Here is a 14289-nt window from a genome sequence, read left to right as displayed (position 1 = left end):
TGCTTTCTTTGGTTTATGAATAATAATTTTTAAAAAACTCTCTGGGAGAATGCGTAGAAACCTTATAAAATATACAATGTATAGAAATTATTATAGCTTAAAGGGCCTTATTCCCACTGACTGAAAGGGGATCAAATTTGTGTAGATATTTGTTCAGCCAGCTTCAAATCCTCCAGTAGGAAGAATTTCTGGATCTGTGTAGGTAGGGTATTCCCAGGTTTCATAAATTTTAATATTAGAAAGAAATTCCTGATGTCTAATCTCAGTCTCTCATGATGTATTCCAGTAGTTCTTGTTCTACTAGGAGGGATAAGGGAGAAGAGTATATTTTTTTGTTTTTAGCTACCTTCTAAAGATATAAAAAATGTTGTCAGTGTTTGCCCTTCATCTTCCATATTCACAGTCCATGTTTTCTAAACGTCTAATTTGTTTCGGCTTCCTATCTCACAACCCCTCTCTTGTTGTTTTGCATTTGTACTGCTGCCGAATTAACAACAAAGCAAGTAATTGTTATTTTTTTTTTGACATTCATGTCCCCAGGCTGGACACAGTGCCTCCAGAGCTGATTAAAGGATGAAAAAATACCTCATAAACCTCTTGCTTTACACTTTCAGTATGGTGGGGACCAGTGTCATAACATAATGATATAAGAGATCTGTGTTCATCTTGTCTGATACTGAAAGATTTTTCTGAAAAACAAGCTAATAAAGAAAACAATCAGGATGAAATAAACAATAAAACCTCCCCAAAAAGCGCTACTAGGGCTGTTGTCATCATCTTGTTTTAATAGATCAGATTAATCCTACTGATTGTGGATTCCTGCAATTGTCTTTACTGAAAACCATCTAATTTTCTAGACTGTTTCCTTAATGCATTAAAATTGTTTTGAATCGTGTCTCTCAGTGGGTTTTTGCTTGCTTCCAGTTTGATATTGTCTCCCAAGTTATTAGGTATGTTCCTCATTAACAAAGTTGTTGAACAGTATTAGTCTGCAAGACACCTCTATGGCATCAGTTAGTTGTGTCACTTCTGCATCAGAACACATACTTAGATCAATAAGTAAAAGAATTGTTATTTTGTCTGTTCTAATAGGTAGTGATAAATAAAGCATCACTAACACCAGTGGATATATGGAACTAAAATGAGCTGGAAAGTCCCCAAATTGAGGCACATCTCAATAAAGTAACTAAGATTTCTTATGGGGAAAGGGAAGCTATTACTCTGTAGGCTTGATATGATAAAACACAATGCTGCAAAGGCAGAACAGCTCCTGTCCTTTCTCTCCTTCATGTCCCTTACCTGCCATCTTCTTCACAGCCTCAGTGCTGGATCTTATTGTCCTCTACCCTTCTAAGTACTTAACTACCCCATAGCACTGCTGTATCCAAATATCATGTATATATTATTCAAAATACGGTATCATTGTGTATTTTCTCTCTCTTCAATTTGAGAACAAGAGAAAAAGAACAAGTTCTTAGGTGAAAGAATTAGGTTTCCAAACAGATTTAGGTATTTACCATGCTTCTAGTTTTTCCAAAAACATCGCTGATATGCAGAATGAAAATCTTAATATTGTTTGGGTAGGTCTCAGATATCACGTTGTATATTTAGTTACTGTATGTTATGCAATAATGGATAATAATGTGTCCTGTGTATTAATCATTACATTCATCCTTTTAATGTTAGTTTTGGGTATAATCAAGTGAAGTATCAATATAACTATTTTTTTTAACCAGATATCAAGAAAGACAATTATTTTCATTTTACTTTTATTAGTACAAGATGTTAAAACTTTAGCTTGGCTACTCAATCAGTACAAGTACTATGTGGTACTAGGGCAGTTTATGCATCTGAAGTGCTGTGTATGAATTTTGACTGCCTGTTTTACTGATCATTTACACAACCTCATTTAATGGATTATTCTTCAGTTCTTCAGTACAGTCCTAAAGATGTTTCTTTTCAGTTTATGAATTCTGTGTTAGCAGAATGCAGGAGACAACATGTGGCATTTCAATACATGTGAGAACTGTGTTTTGTAACCACATGAAATACGCAGAATAAGGCCAGATTAGGTCATTACCTTTAGTCAAACCATCACCAGCACAATCTGCCTCTCTGTGTGATTGCAGCATTGGGATGCAAACAACCAAACACCAAAGGTCACGGGATTTTTTTTTTTTCTGTTTCCTTCCATCTTCTCTCTTTGCCCACAGATGCTACCACAGGGACACCAGCAATATCAACAACGACAACCGTGGAAATCCGGAAGAGCAGTGTTATGACAACTGAGATCACCTCTAAAGTGGAGAAAATCCCCACGACAGCCACTAGCAGCACCACTTGCCCTTCTGTTGAAACTGAGGAAGAAAAAGCAAAAAGACTGCTGTACTGTTCACTATGCAAAGTCGCTGTCAACTCTGCCTCACAGCTGGAGGCGCACAACAGTGGTGAGATGGAGCAGTGCTTGCTTTCTTCCTTTTTTTTTCTTTCTGTCTCAAGAGCGCTGCAATTATCTTCCCCTGAATAGATTAGATCTCTTGCAGCAGGGGACAAAGAGGTGGCAGAAAACTGGCAATTACATGGAATTCATTAACTATTAAAGGATAAAAATGACAGGCAAAGAGGCTTTCATAAAGGGAGAAGAAAGGAATTTTATTGCATGCAAGTTGCATATTTTCTTACATTTTAGCTTTTGCAGCTTCGAAACCTTATAGAGCTAAATGACAGCTCTGCTTCATTACCTTTGGTGAACAGAGTTTGCATAGTTTAGCTTGTGCCAGCTAGCAAACGGAGTATGAATACCATTAGCTTTGTCTGAAATCTAACAAATTAAGGCTCAAAGAGGGAGTGCCAGTCAGTCAGAGTTCAATGATAGGAGTTAGAGTTCTTAGCTCTATATTGTCTGCTAATAAATAACTTGTTAAAATTATGAATATTTCCCCTTGTTTTCATCAACTGATAGCAGCTTCTGCATGAGAGTTGAAAGGGTAATTGCCTACCTCCATCTTTCTTAATTTTTAAACCTTTTCTTGTTATTAGAGCTGATAGCATTAATAAGTTCCAGTAGAAGAGAGCCATCATTCACAGTAATTATTTTAAGGACCTTATTGATTGACTGTGTGGTGAGCAGGGTTAAAAGATCTACGGATTCAATATGGTGGCATCAAGAGTAAATAGAATTAAGAAGCAGACATAACCTTAGGTTTGAAATGCAGGGACAGCGAGGGTATACATAAAGCAAAATGATCAATGGTTTTGTGATATAATGAAAAAAAAGAAATATCTTTAACATGTCTGCGGAATTCACTTAAATTAAAAAGGGAATTTTAATTTGTTGGTATTCATGAGAATCAAAGCCTAATCAGTTTTGAATGCTGTTTGCTGTATGCCAGATCTTCAAATGGTGAAAGTTCAAATTCATAAGTCTGTACCCCTTTAAACTATTTAATTTCATATGAGGGTCAGACTGTAAACATTGTTCTGATCTGGCTGTGAGCCAAAATGTTATTCTAAATGTTTAAAGACAGCCCTCCAAGTTTTTGCTGCCTATGCTATAAATTGTGTTCGTGCTCACACACATGCATGTTAGTGAAAGTGTCTGTGTGGGTGCATCTAGCAATTATCAGTGGAACGGCAGTTCTGTACACAGTAGCAGTCCATTATCATCACAGATTACCTGCCTAGAAGTAAATAGTGTAAGCAATTGTTCAGTCTGAATAAAGTTACAGCAACAGAACACTGTTGTTTTCTATCCAACCTTTATTGAAAAAAAAAAAAAAAAAAAGAAGAAGAAAAGAGCAAGTGCATTTTTCTCACATGCATGCTTCTCACATGTTTTGGTTTCTGTTCAGGCCATTAAGGATCCATAGGTTGCTGCCAGGAACCTCTGCCCCTTTCTGGTTTGGAGACTAATTAGCTGATTACAGATTTAATTGTAAACTACCTAAGACATACTGTTTATCAATCTGTTCAGGAGAACTACAAAGCAAAGCCAACTGCATCTTTAATAGATAAATTACTCTTCTTTTGCAACTGCAGTTTAGGTCTTATTAGCAGCAGGAGTTAACGAGAAAAGTCACACCTATTTAACTTCACTTCAGGATACCTGATTGTGCTACTACTTTCTGGTGGGGCTGCTTTGTTCTAGTGCATTACCTGTAGGTATGTGATTTTATAAGTATCTGATGTGAAGTACTGTTACATTAGTATGAATCTGGTACAGACCAACACAACCATATTCCAAGGATAGAATGTGGCACCAAGCTGAGGTTCATATGATTTTATTTTAAAATGGAAATAAAACAATGAATGCAACCCAATTGCCAAAGTTGTTTCTGTTTCCCATTTCTAATGTCTCCAGGGACTAAGCACAAAACTATGCTGGAAGCTCGGAATGGAAGTGGAACCATAAAAGCCTTTCCCCGGGCAGGCGTAAAAGGCAAAGGACCTGTGAATAAAGGAAACACAGGCCTTCAGAACAAAACATTTCACTGTGAAATATGTGATGTGCACGTAAACTCTGAGACACAACTGAAACAGGTACTCAGCTTGCAGATTGAGAATCCTTGGATGTTTTTTGTTTTCATGGTGGTAAAGTACCAACACAGTCAACACGTGCCAATATAACAGTTTGTGTCCAAACGGAGCTTACAGATTTTGCCCTTTGTACTTGGCTGTCATGCTGTTATGTTTTGTTTCAGATATGATTCCCCTTGCATGCAATATGTTTTCTGAAAAGCTCTTGATTATACATATATCTTAGAGAGCTGTAGAAAGAAGGTCTAAGCTGCAGCATGTTACAAATGTCTTTAGAGTACTAGAATTGTCATGAGCTAATAAACCATGCCATTTAGTGTACTGCATGATATTTGCCTTGACAAAGATGTGAAGATGGGTAAGTGAAAGTCAGTACTTTCACAGAGCACTGAATAACCTGTTTAGAAATGTAGATGGAAAGAATTTCTAATATTTTTTATCTATGTTTCTCTCTGAGAAGCATGACCTCTAAATTGCAATTACACTCAGTCATTCTTCAGATGATCAAAGCCTTCTGAAAAATACATAGTCTAATTCCATATGCCTTTTGGAATTAAATGCTTGTTAAAGAACTTTACAAGAATAAAGATAAATTCGGTAATGGACAATAGCAATGCCCTTTTTCTGGTTTCACAAAAAAAAAAAAAAGTCTAGTTCTTTGTGGGTTTTTTGTGGGTTTTTTTGGCATCTCTCTTGAGAATGAAAATCAAAGTAAAAATAATTTTTTGTTTGGAAAAGGTCCTTCAGAAGAAGGTCTCTTCTAACACTGCAGTAAAGTCTGTGTAGAGGGACACTTACAAAATCTCACAGACCTTAGGAAGAAGATAGTGGATTTTGTGGTTTTTTTTTTTTCACTGTCACTTAGTTTGATATGTAACCATCTTAAAAGGATCTCCAGGCTTCTCAGGGATTTAAACAATTTGTGACCTTATTTTTTCCCTGAATAGGGGATGCTCTACTATCTGATATTCTTTGAAAACTTTCTATCAGCAGTGGATTGAATTTGATGGGTGCTTTATCCAGATAGGGAGGAGTTTTTCAAAGGCTTCTGTCTTTAACTTGATTCAGGTTCTGCTGAAGTTAGAAAAGATGAGAAAATCATTGACTACAGTGGAAACAGAGTTGAACTGAGCACTGTTGAAAATCACGGCCCCAATATGTGATGCACAAAGGATCATTCAAATACCAACAGACCCTATTCCCTATTCCCTTTCAGTACTGAATTAGTCAAAGTAATGCTGTTGTGGAGAGCAGAAGTCTTTAGTATTGGAGCAGTAACCTTGTGTAAAGCAAAACCTGAAAAGATCTGTCAAGGAACAATCACTCTTTGTTTTCTTTTTTATTCCCACCCCAAATGTATTTTAACAGCACATAAGCAGTAGAAGGCACAAAGACAGAGCTGCTGGGAAGCCACCTAAACCTAAATACAGCCCTTACAACAAACTCCAAAAGGGAACACATCCTCTAGGGGTAAGTTAATCCACTTTCTGTTTCACTTTTATTTTAACCTTGATGAGCAGGACTTTCAGAAAATGTAAATGGAAAAATGTGTAAAATGAGAGGACTAGTGTAAGCCATGGGAGTATACAAGTATATGAATGACCCAATGGAAGTTCACAAATTACTTCTTTATATACTTTGATGGGTGTTCACTACAGGCCCTTGTTTTCGTAGCTACTCTGAATTAACTCAGAAAAGAAGCTTGCTGCAAAGGTCATTAGAGAGCAAGAGACAAAATACCTCCAGGTGTCAAACAGGATTTTTCCAGTTTTCATCAAGGACAGTAGTGATGAAATAACTAAGTAAAATTCTATAAAACATAAAACCTTCATTCTGTCCTTATTTAGAAAATTGTTCGGATAACGAGTGAAGCAATTAAAAAAATCTGTCTTTTCCTTCATTCCACTCAGTTTCAGGATGGTTCTGGTCACATTTTTGACTGCCAGGATAAACTATCTGAAACACAATTCTTACTAAGTTCAAAAGCTGAGAAAAAGGTTTACTTTTTAATAAAAAAAAAAACTCTAGGATTCTGCCATTAGTGAAGAATCAGTTTATATTGTGGGTGAGATAATGAAACATCTGAAATTTATCTCCTCCATCAGATAAACTGCATGAATGTTTTATCTGCTTTTTTGTAAGGGTTTATGGATGGTTTTGGCAGAGGGAGGATGTTGATTCATTGTCCTCATAGAGATTAGCACCTTAAGTCTTGACCATCTTCTCTAATGCAGGGAGAATATGCAGCTTTTTTTTTTTTTTCTGTGAAAACCCATTTCTCTTTGAGTGAAAGCTCTTTTCTGAGAACTGCGTTTTGTTGGGTCAACCCTTATGAGTGGTATATTAATGCATGATTCAATTGCAGAATAATGTAGTGCACCATACTGGTAGATCCACTAGAAGGGAAATTGCCCTGTAGGGTTTTTTAGTAATCCACCAGAAAGATCAGGGTCTCCAATACACATAAACTATAGTGAAAGGAAGAGAAAATATGAGGTAAGAAGAATATGGAATCATTAAAGCCTTTCTAAGAGGATTATTATTCTTTTAGGAAATTCTTTGTTTCCCAGGGGATGAAAACAACTATTACATTCCTGTTGTTGTACACAGTTCCCTATTTACCAGTTTATGTAATGGTGATTTCTGAGAACTCCAGCCAAGGTTCAAGGCCATTTAGTTGTTGCATAGGCAAATAAAGGCAACGTGTAGTTTTCCTGCTCCCTCCCAGTTTTAAAGGATTTAAGAAGGAGAGAACAAGTTAGCAATAAATAAACAGATATGTGTTGTAAAATGGAGGCTGCACTAAGAAAGGAGAGACCAGTTCTCCATTTAGTCTTTTTGGGTTTGAATATAAAAACAACCAAAATTGCTGTCACTTGAAATACAGAATGGCATAGCAACATGCCAAAGGTATGATAATTTCACTTGTAATGTAAATGGTTTTGAAGAGCTTTCTCTTTACTTTTTCTTTACCCTCTGTCCCTAATTGAAGCCAAGACACTCCCCACCATTTTTTCAAGTAATTTGCTGTCACTTAGTTAACTCATTGGAAATGAAACAAATAATGACTACTTTACTCTGAGTGATGACCTAAGTGTTAATTGGAGGTTTGAAGTGAAGGCGTAAGGTAACATATATTTTAAATATTTCTAGTTTTGCAGCTACCTTGAAATCACAAACATGTTGGTAAATTAACTGAAAAGATATCTAACTTCATTAGAGGTGCCTGATTCCTCCAAGAATGATAAGAAAGTCCAAGCCTTTTAGTAGAAACAGTCACACAAGATCTTTTTTTGTTCTTCATGACAAAAACTGTATGAGCATCACTCAATTGCCTACAGAAATTGAAAAAAGAACATAGTACATTTCCCAAGCTTTTCTAGACCAAAAACTTTCCTTTGCCATGTTTTCAGTATAATTTGTACTGCTTTGTCTATTCTAGATTTGCATGCTTCAGAGATAGAAGCTTTATAAATTCCCACCGTGCTATTTCAGAGTTTAAGAAATCTTGTAATGTTGGGGCTTACTTGATATTTCTTCAAACCGCAAGTGTCCAGCATGCATAAAATACTACACTGGAAAGAAAAAGGTTCTTAGGTGTTTCTGAAATAAAATAGCTCTTAAAAAAACCATCCTTCGTTGGGAATTTTACACCACAAAGTACTTTGTACTCAGGATTAATTTTTTTTTAATTCTTTTTTCCCCTGAGATTTTTTTTTGTCTGTTCTAAATAAGGCTGAAAAAGGTATTTACTAGAAAATGTAAGGAAGAAGGAAAAAGTCAAATGCTCAGCAAGGGAAGAAGACAGCTTGGATCAGTGGGTGTAACAGTGATCAAAGAAAAGATCAGATCATTGCTTTTCATAGGCACCATGGGGAATTTTATATCTAGCATCTATTATATCCTCTGTTAAGAGAATTACAGAATTTAGTTCCATCTGGGTATTTCTTCCAGAACCTTAAAGGACCTGGAAGCCAGCAGTTGCCAATTGGTATCAGGAAAAGTAAAAATCTTTTATCCATCTGGATAGTAAAGAACAAACAGACTATTTGGAATATGATGATACTGTAACGATACATCTCACTGGTGGCTCATGCCAGAGTACTCCTGTCCTTACTTTCTGATTATTCACTCAACAAGGTACTGTTGAGTTGAAAATGTCAGAGTGGTGATGTGCAATAATTATTTGAAAACCTCTTTCAATTACAGAATGAAAAATTTTGTTTCCTTGTAAGTGAGAAGTGTCCATACTTACACTGAGATGTATCATGGCATGGTACATATATTCATATTTTGTATATTTAATAATACATATTCAGTTTTATGTTCTTTGCAAAGGGCCTTAGGTCATGCAAGGACGGAGACACACCAAAAGTCCATTAGAGCCAGTAGGAAACTTACTTTGTTGGTAAATGAGGTTTCTATTCTTGTCTCAGATTTATAAAATCAGACAAAAGGTGTTCAGTCTCCTGGCATCTCACTAGAAACTTGAAATCCCACTGAAAACTGCAGAAATCTATAGAGACTACTCTGATGTTCATTACCATGCATATCAAACATAAGTTCTCTTAAATAATATGAACCTCTATGAGTATTTTCAATCAATCTGGGAAAAACTTCAGGGTTTGGGGCTTTTTCCTTTTTTAGAAACTCTAATTGAGGGGGTTTTTTGATTGCATTTGGTGATTTAAAGACTCGTGATTTAAGTGTGGGTTTTTTTACAGAAGAAGCTTCAGTGACAGAAACAAAATTATCATGGTTTGGCAGTATACAAACTGATATAGGCAAGAATGTTTTCGTGACAACGCTTTAAAATATCTGCCATGTTTTCACAGTCCTTTGTAAGAATGAACATTACATTAGTGAAAAACAGTTGAAGACACAGCAAGATTACATAGAGCAGCACCCATTTAAACACATGAAACATGGGAGATTTTCATAACCCGTGCAAGATAAGGTTGCTCATTATTAGAAGCAGGAGCTAATGAAGAGGAGCTATCTGGAGATCTTAGTTTTAAGTAGAACTTGCATACTAATGATTGAAACAAAAGTATCTTTTTAGTCAGATCAGGGAATAGGATGTATTTTCATTCTGCTCTGGTCTCTATCATAAAGCTGTCCAGATGGAGGTCTTTTAATTGATATCTAATTCTTCCTTATATAATTCTTACATAATTCTTGCCGAGTACATGCAGCTTTACTTTGCTGCAGGTTGCCCAGCCCCTTTTTAGATTTGCTTTGATTTCTAATCTAGTATTAGATTATAAGTGTCAGTGATAAAGAGTGAACACTGAAACTCTTTGTCCCCAATCAAATCCTTGTCCAGTGGGTGAGATTGTATCTCCTGTCACACACTTGCAGCTCATAGACTCAGTAGCCACCATAAGGCCTCTCTTGCTTGGTTTTGCATGTATAATCTTAAATCAACCTCCATGTCATGTAGCTAATATGAACAAATTATGTCTCTCTGTTTGTTTGTTTTCTCTCTTCCCCACAGGTAAAATTAGTATTTTCAAAGGAACCTTCAAAGCCGATGGCTCCACGAATCTTACCAAATCCGCTAGCAGCTGCAGCAGCAGCTGCTGCTGTGGCTGTGAATTCCCCCTTCAGTCTTCGCACAGCCCCAGCAGCCACCCTTTTCCAGACTTCAGCACTTCCTCCAGCACTCCTACGACCAGCTCCTGGGCCCATACGGACCACCCATACTCCTGTGCTGTTTGCTCCTTACTGAACTCCAAACAGGAAATAATTGTACTGCAATAATTTTTCAAAACAAAACAAACAAAAAAATGAAAATCAAGAACATTGAACTATGCAGTGTTTATTTATAGTTTAAAGTATATAAGAAGAGCCAGAACTTTTGATAGAGAACTGAACAAATTCTGAAAGGGGGAATGGGCAGTATTTTCTCCAGATGAGAACATTCCTCTTGAGCATTGATCGTTTTAGAACTGATCTCCAGCATTGACTTGTAGTGACATATAAAACTTATAAAGCCTTTTGACTGTGCATTTTGCCACATATTTCCCTGCAATGTCTTTCCTGCTTTATGAAACAACTTACAAATTTGTCTAAAGGGCATTAACTGGTTCCAATGTATATAAAATACTTTATTCTGTAGATTAAAGGAGAAGGAAAAAAAAGAAACACTGTGAATAGTAGTACCCTTACCAATCCTCCTGCCAAGTCAGCAGTTACTGGGTATTTATCTGAACAAAAGTAGATAAAATAGATGTCTTGTAAAACAGTAGTATTGTGTCTCTATCTATGCCACTAGGTTTCTAACTGAGTTGCAAAAGATAAAATGAACAAATTATGTCACTTTGGTAAGTAGTCAAAAACGATGACAATGATGTGGGGCTGTTCCTGGTGAGCAAAAATTGTTTTCCTTGCCCGTAGAAGAATGGGCAAGAAGGTAATCTAGGTTAGGTAAAATAAAATGATAAAGAAGATCTAGAGGGGGAAAAATAATTAAGATACTGTACACAGAATGGATCTAAGATTTATTTAACTGAGAACGTATGTGTACAGTGTATGTTTATTCAAAAAGTGTAATACATACAGGATAGATCAGTCTTTTAGACATGCCAGTGGACAGCAAAAAATACACTCTTGTCATGAAACAGGCCTGACACTTCAGTGTTGAGCAGAGGGAAGACACAAATGGGTTATGCATAGTCATAACTAGCAAATGAAAAACAGGAGAGAAATCCTGGCCTCATTTAAGTCAGTATAAAGTTCTTTCTGACTGCAATGTAGCCAGAATTTCATCACAAGAAGGGCACATATTCTTTTTATATCACACCAGTGGGAGTGTCTGTAGATACAGGTAATATTTTTTTTGCAATAGACTTAGTCTTAGAAACAGATTTATTCTCTTGTATTATTTCCTACTGATGTGATATAAAATGTTTAATATACCTATAAAATGTAAACAGTGACACATGAGATACATATTACGAGATAACTGCACATCATGGGTTTGGAACAAATACAACCTTTAGGATCTGAAGGGACCCTTGAATTCTGTAGCTGACCATTATGTATGGACAGCTTAAAGCCTTATATATTTACTGTGAGGCTTAAAGGGGTTGACTGTGTCCCTTTAAAGTAAGATTTATCAGGGGTATATATAGATATATTGTATATATGTTAGAGTAAGAAAAATAACTTATAAACAGAAAATCTACTATATAAAATAATTATATAACCATTGAGTTTCACATGTGGGTCATTAAGTGGTAAGTAACAAACAGCAGAGAAAAAAATAGACTTCTTGAATCTGATTCTTGCTGCCTGCTTTTTCCCATAGGGAGCTGAAAAGTATCTATTAATATTATGGAGTGCGCTGCTGAGTCACGTGCGACCACTCTGATGTGTAGCTAAATGAAATGCCTACCATACATTTAGGCAGAAATAAAATTTAAAAACATAATTTAAGTTTAGATGCGGAAATTATTTGAAAGACTTTATTAAAAGGCAGTAATGCAAAATATTGACCGTGTGGTTGCTGTATAATGCTGCCTGTGGTTAATATAGACAGGTGGGAGATATAGAGGATGGGAATATATAGCACTTTTGACTTGCAGTTCATCAGTGAGCCTTCCATATACATTCGTATTTGCCATTTTTTAAACCTCTCCGCATTTAGATTTTATAAAAAATATATAAAGAGAGAGAAAGAAGAGGTTCCATGGATGTCTGTGTCCAAAGAATTCCAAAGAGATGCATTTATTTATCTAGAAGTATTAAAATAAGTTCTATGTTATGTATTTGTATTTCATCGAGTTTATTTGCAAACGTTTGTGCCTTGAAATGAAATGGGCTTTTGCTTACATTTAATTCGCAACTATGTAGCCATGAAAAAGATACGATGGTGTTTTCAGGGCTGATTACCAGCTGGATTGCTTTGGCCCAACTTCCAAAACGACAGTATGAGTAAGTTCCTGAAGCCAAGTTTAGACATCTAAAAAACTAGGGGCTGACATTTAAAAGGGCTCTCTACTCTACAGCTCCCAGTAAACAAGCCAGCCTTCTAAACCTGCTCCTAGCACTCAATTTAGAAAATGTTTCATTTTATTTGGGTACATAATATATTAAGGTTGGACTCCATTTTGCAAAATCTTGGACTAGGTCTTTAATGCCTGCTTTCGAACTTCCATCTTTTTGCAGAAGCTGTAGTGCCAATGCCAGCTGTGTTCAGCTTCCTCCTTGAATAGGGAACCAGTTTTCAAGCTGAGCTCCATGAACCACCATTTATCTCCAGAGCCTTTTGTAAGAGCTTGCTAAAGGAGCAGAGGAGGACTCACATTTTGGGAAGGGAGAAGATCTGGTCAGGTTATCTTTTCCCCATGAGAAAGCATGCAGATGGGTAAACAGGAGATCTACAAATATCCTGTAGACTCTTCTATGCATAGCCTTCTGGTGCATGGACATTCTGCCATGTTGTTGTGATGCCATCAAAATCAACAGGCTGATCCTTGCCAAAATGTGGCCTGTGGCATGTATGGAGGCACAGTACTAGGGGCAGAGTTAATACAAATTTTGCTAGAAATAAAAGAGTGTCATTCCAGCTACTTACATCAGCTAATTTGCAATGACACTTGCAGTATTCTTGGACCTCTTTTGTCACAGTGCTCTATGGAACAAGTTTTTGTTCACACAAATCTCTTTTAAATTTCAGCTGTAAACAAACTCAATTCTTTTTATGTCTCTTACTCACTACCTAATAAAGGATAAAGCCTAAATGTTAGAATGTATAGTGGATTTTCTATGCCTTGCTGTTCCACCCCGCTCTTGGTCAGTAACAAGCCAATGTCCCCAGACATCAGCACAACAGTTTTACTATATATATCTGTCAAGGAAAATACTGGCACAGCAGTCTGATGGGGCAAGGAGAGCTTCTGGTCAAGGGTATGTCCACAGCAGATGACAGAGGAGGTAGCAAACAGAAGACACTTTACACCTACTTGTCAATATATCCAATATGGAGAGCATTATAAAAGAAAAAGGTGTCATCATATTTCATATTACAGTAACACTCCAGGGCCAAGAGGAAGCCTAAAGAACAAGGAAACAGATCATTTCATCGAAGACACAGTCACTCATTGGAATTACAGTGTGAAATCAGCCTGCGGGGAAATGCCTGGGTATGAACTCAGAAAAACAAACAGGTTCAGGGATGTTTTCTTAAATTCTATTCAAAGTGTTAAAGAATGACTATTCTGTTCTGATCCAAAGAGATGGTATTTTTGTGGGAGGGAGATATATATAAATATATATTTATATTTTTATGCTATCTGGATTTTTCTGACTGTCTCTGGCTTCAAACTTCTGTTCTGAAGGATCATCATTGCTCTGAACCATGAAATTAGTTACCTTCTTGAAAACTGCTGTAAAAGCTGATGTGAGAGGACAGTAAAAAAATGGTATAAATATGATGATCTAAAATGAAAAAAATGAACTGGCCATGTCAAGGAATATTGTATTTGAAAAGTATACATCTTTATTTTAGAATAAATTATATAAAATTATAAAAAATAAGAATAGCTAAATAAAGTTAATATAATTAGAAGAATTACATCTGTCATTTTAGTACTGAAATATTACAATTGGCTCCGTATTTTAAAGGATGAAAAGATTTTTTAGATGCTGAATCAATGCAAGGATGCTGTTGGTAAATTTAATGTCTCACATTCTTTATCTTCCATTTATATCAGGAATACCATAACTGAATGGACCTTCTTTTAGTCA

At 36.1% G+C, this 14289-nt stretch overlaps 1 protein-coding gene across 3 annotated transcripts in view; it reads left to right on the top strand.

Moving 5' to 3' along the window:
* ZNF385D (zinc finger protein 385D) overlaps positions 1 to 13543 on the top strand; it is a 410553-nt gene extending 397010 nt beyond the window's left edge. For all 3 annotated transcript variants that reach the window (XM_027880952.1, XM_027880954.1, XM_027880953.1), the window contains 4 exons: positions 2214 to 2447; positions 4361 to 4539; positions 5905 to 6006; positions 10034 to 13543. In XM_027880952.1, the coding sequence (XP_027736753.1) occupies positions 2214 to 2447; positions 4361 to 4539; positions 5905 to 6006; positions 10034 to 10267 (749 nt within the window). In that variant the 3' untranslated portion in view covers positions 10268 to 13543. The remainder of the gene's footprint in view (positions 1 to 2213; positions 2448 to 4360; positions 4540 to 5904; positions 6007 to 10033) is intronic.
* Positions 13544 to 14289: the final 746 nt, after the last annotated feature.

The sequence above is a fragment of the Empidonax traillii genome, unplaced genomic scaffold (assembly GCF_003031625.1).
Source record: "Empidonax traillii isolate 1590-97213 ecotype Southwest subspecies unplaced genomic scaffold, ASM303162v1 scaffold81:size2596050, whole genome shotgun sequence".
NCBI classification, from domain to species: Eukaryota; Metazoa; Chordata; class Aves; order Passeriformes; family Tyrannidae; genus Empidonax; species Empidonax traillii.
This window is presented reverse-complemented; position numbering and strand designations above follow the sequence as displayed.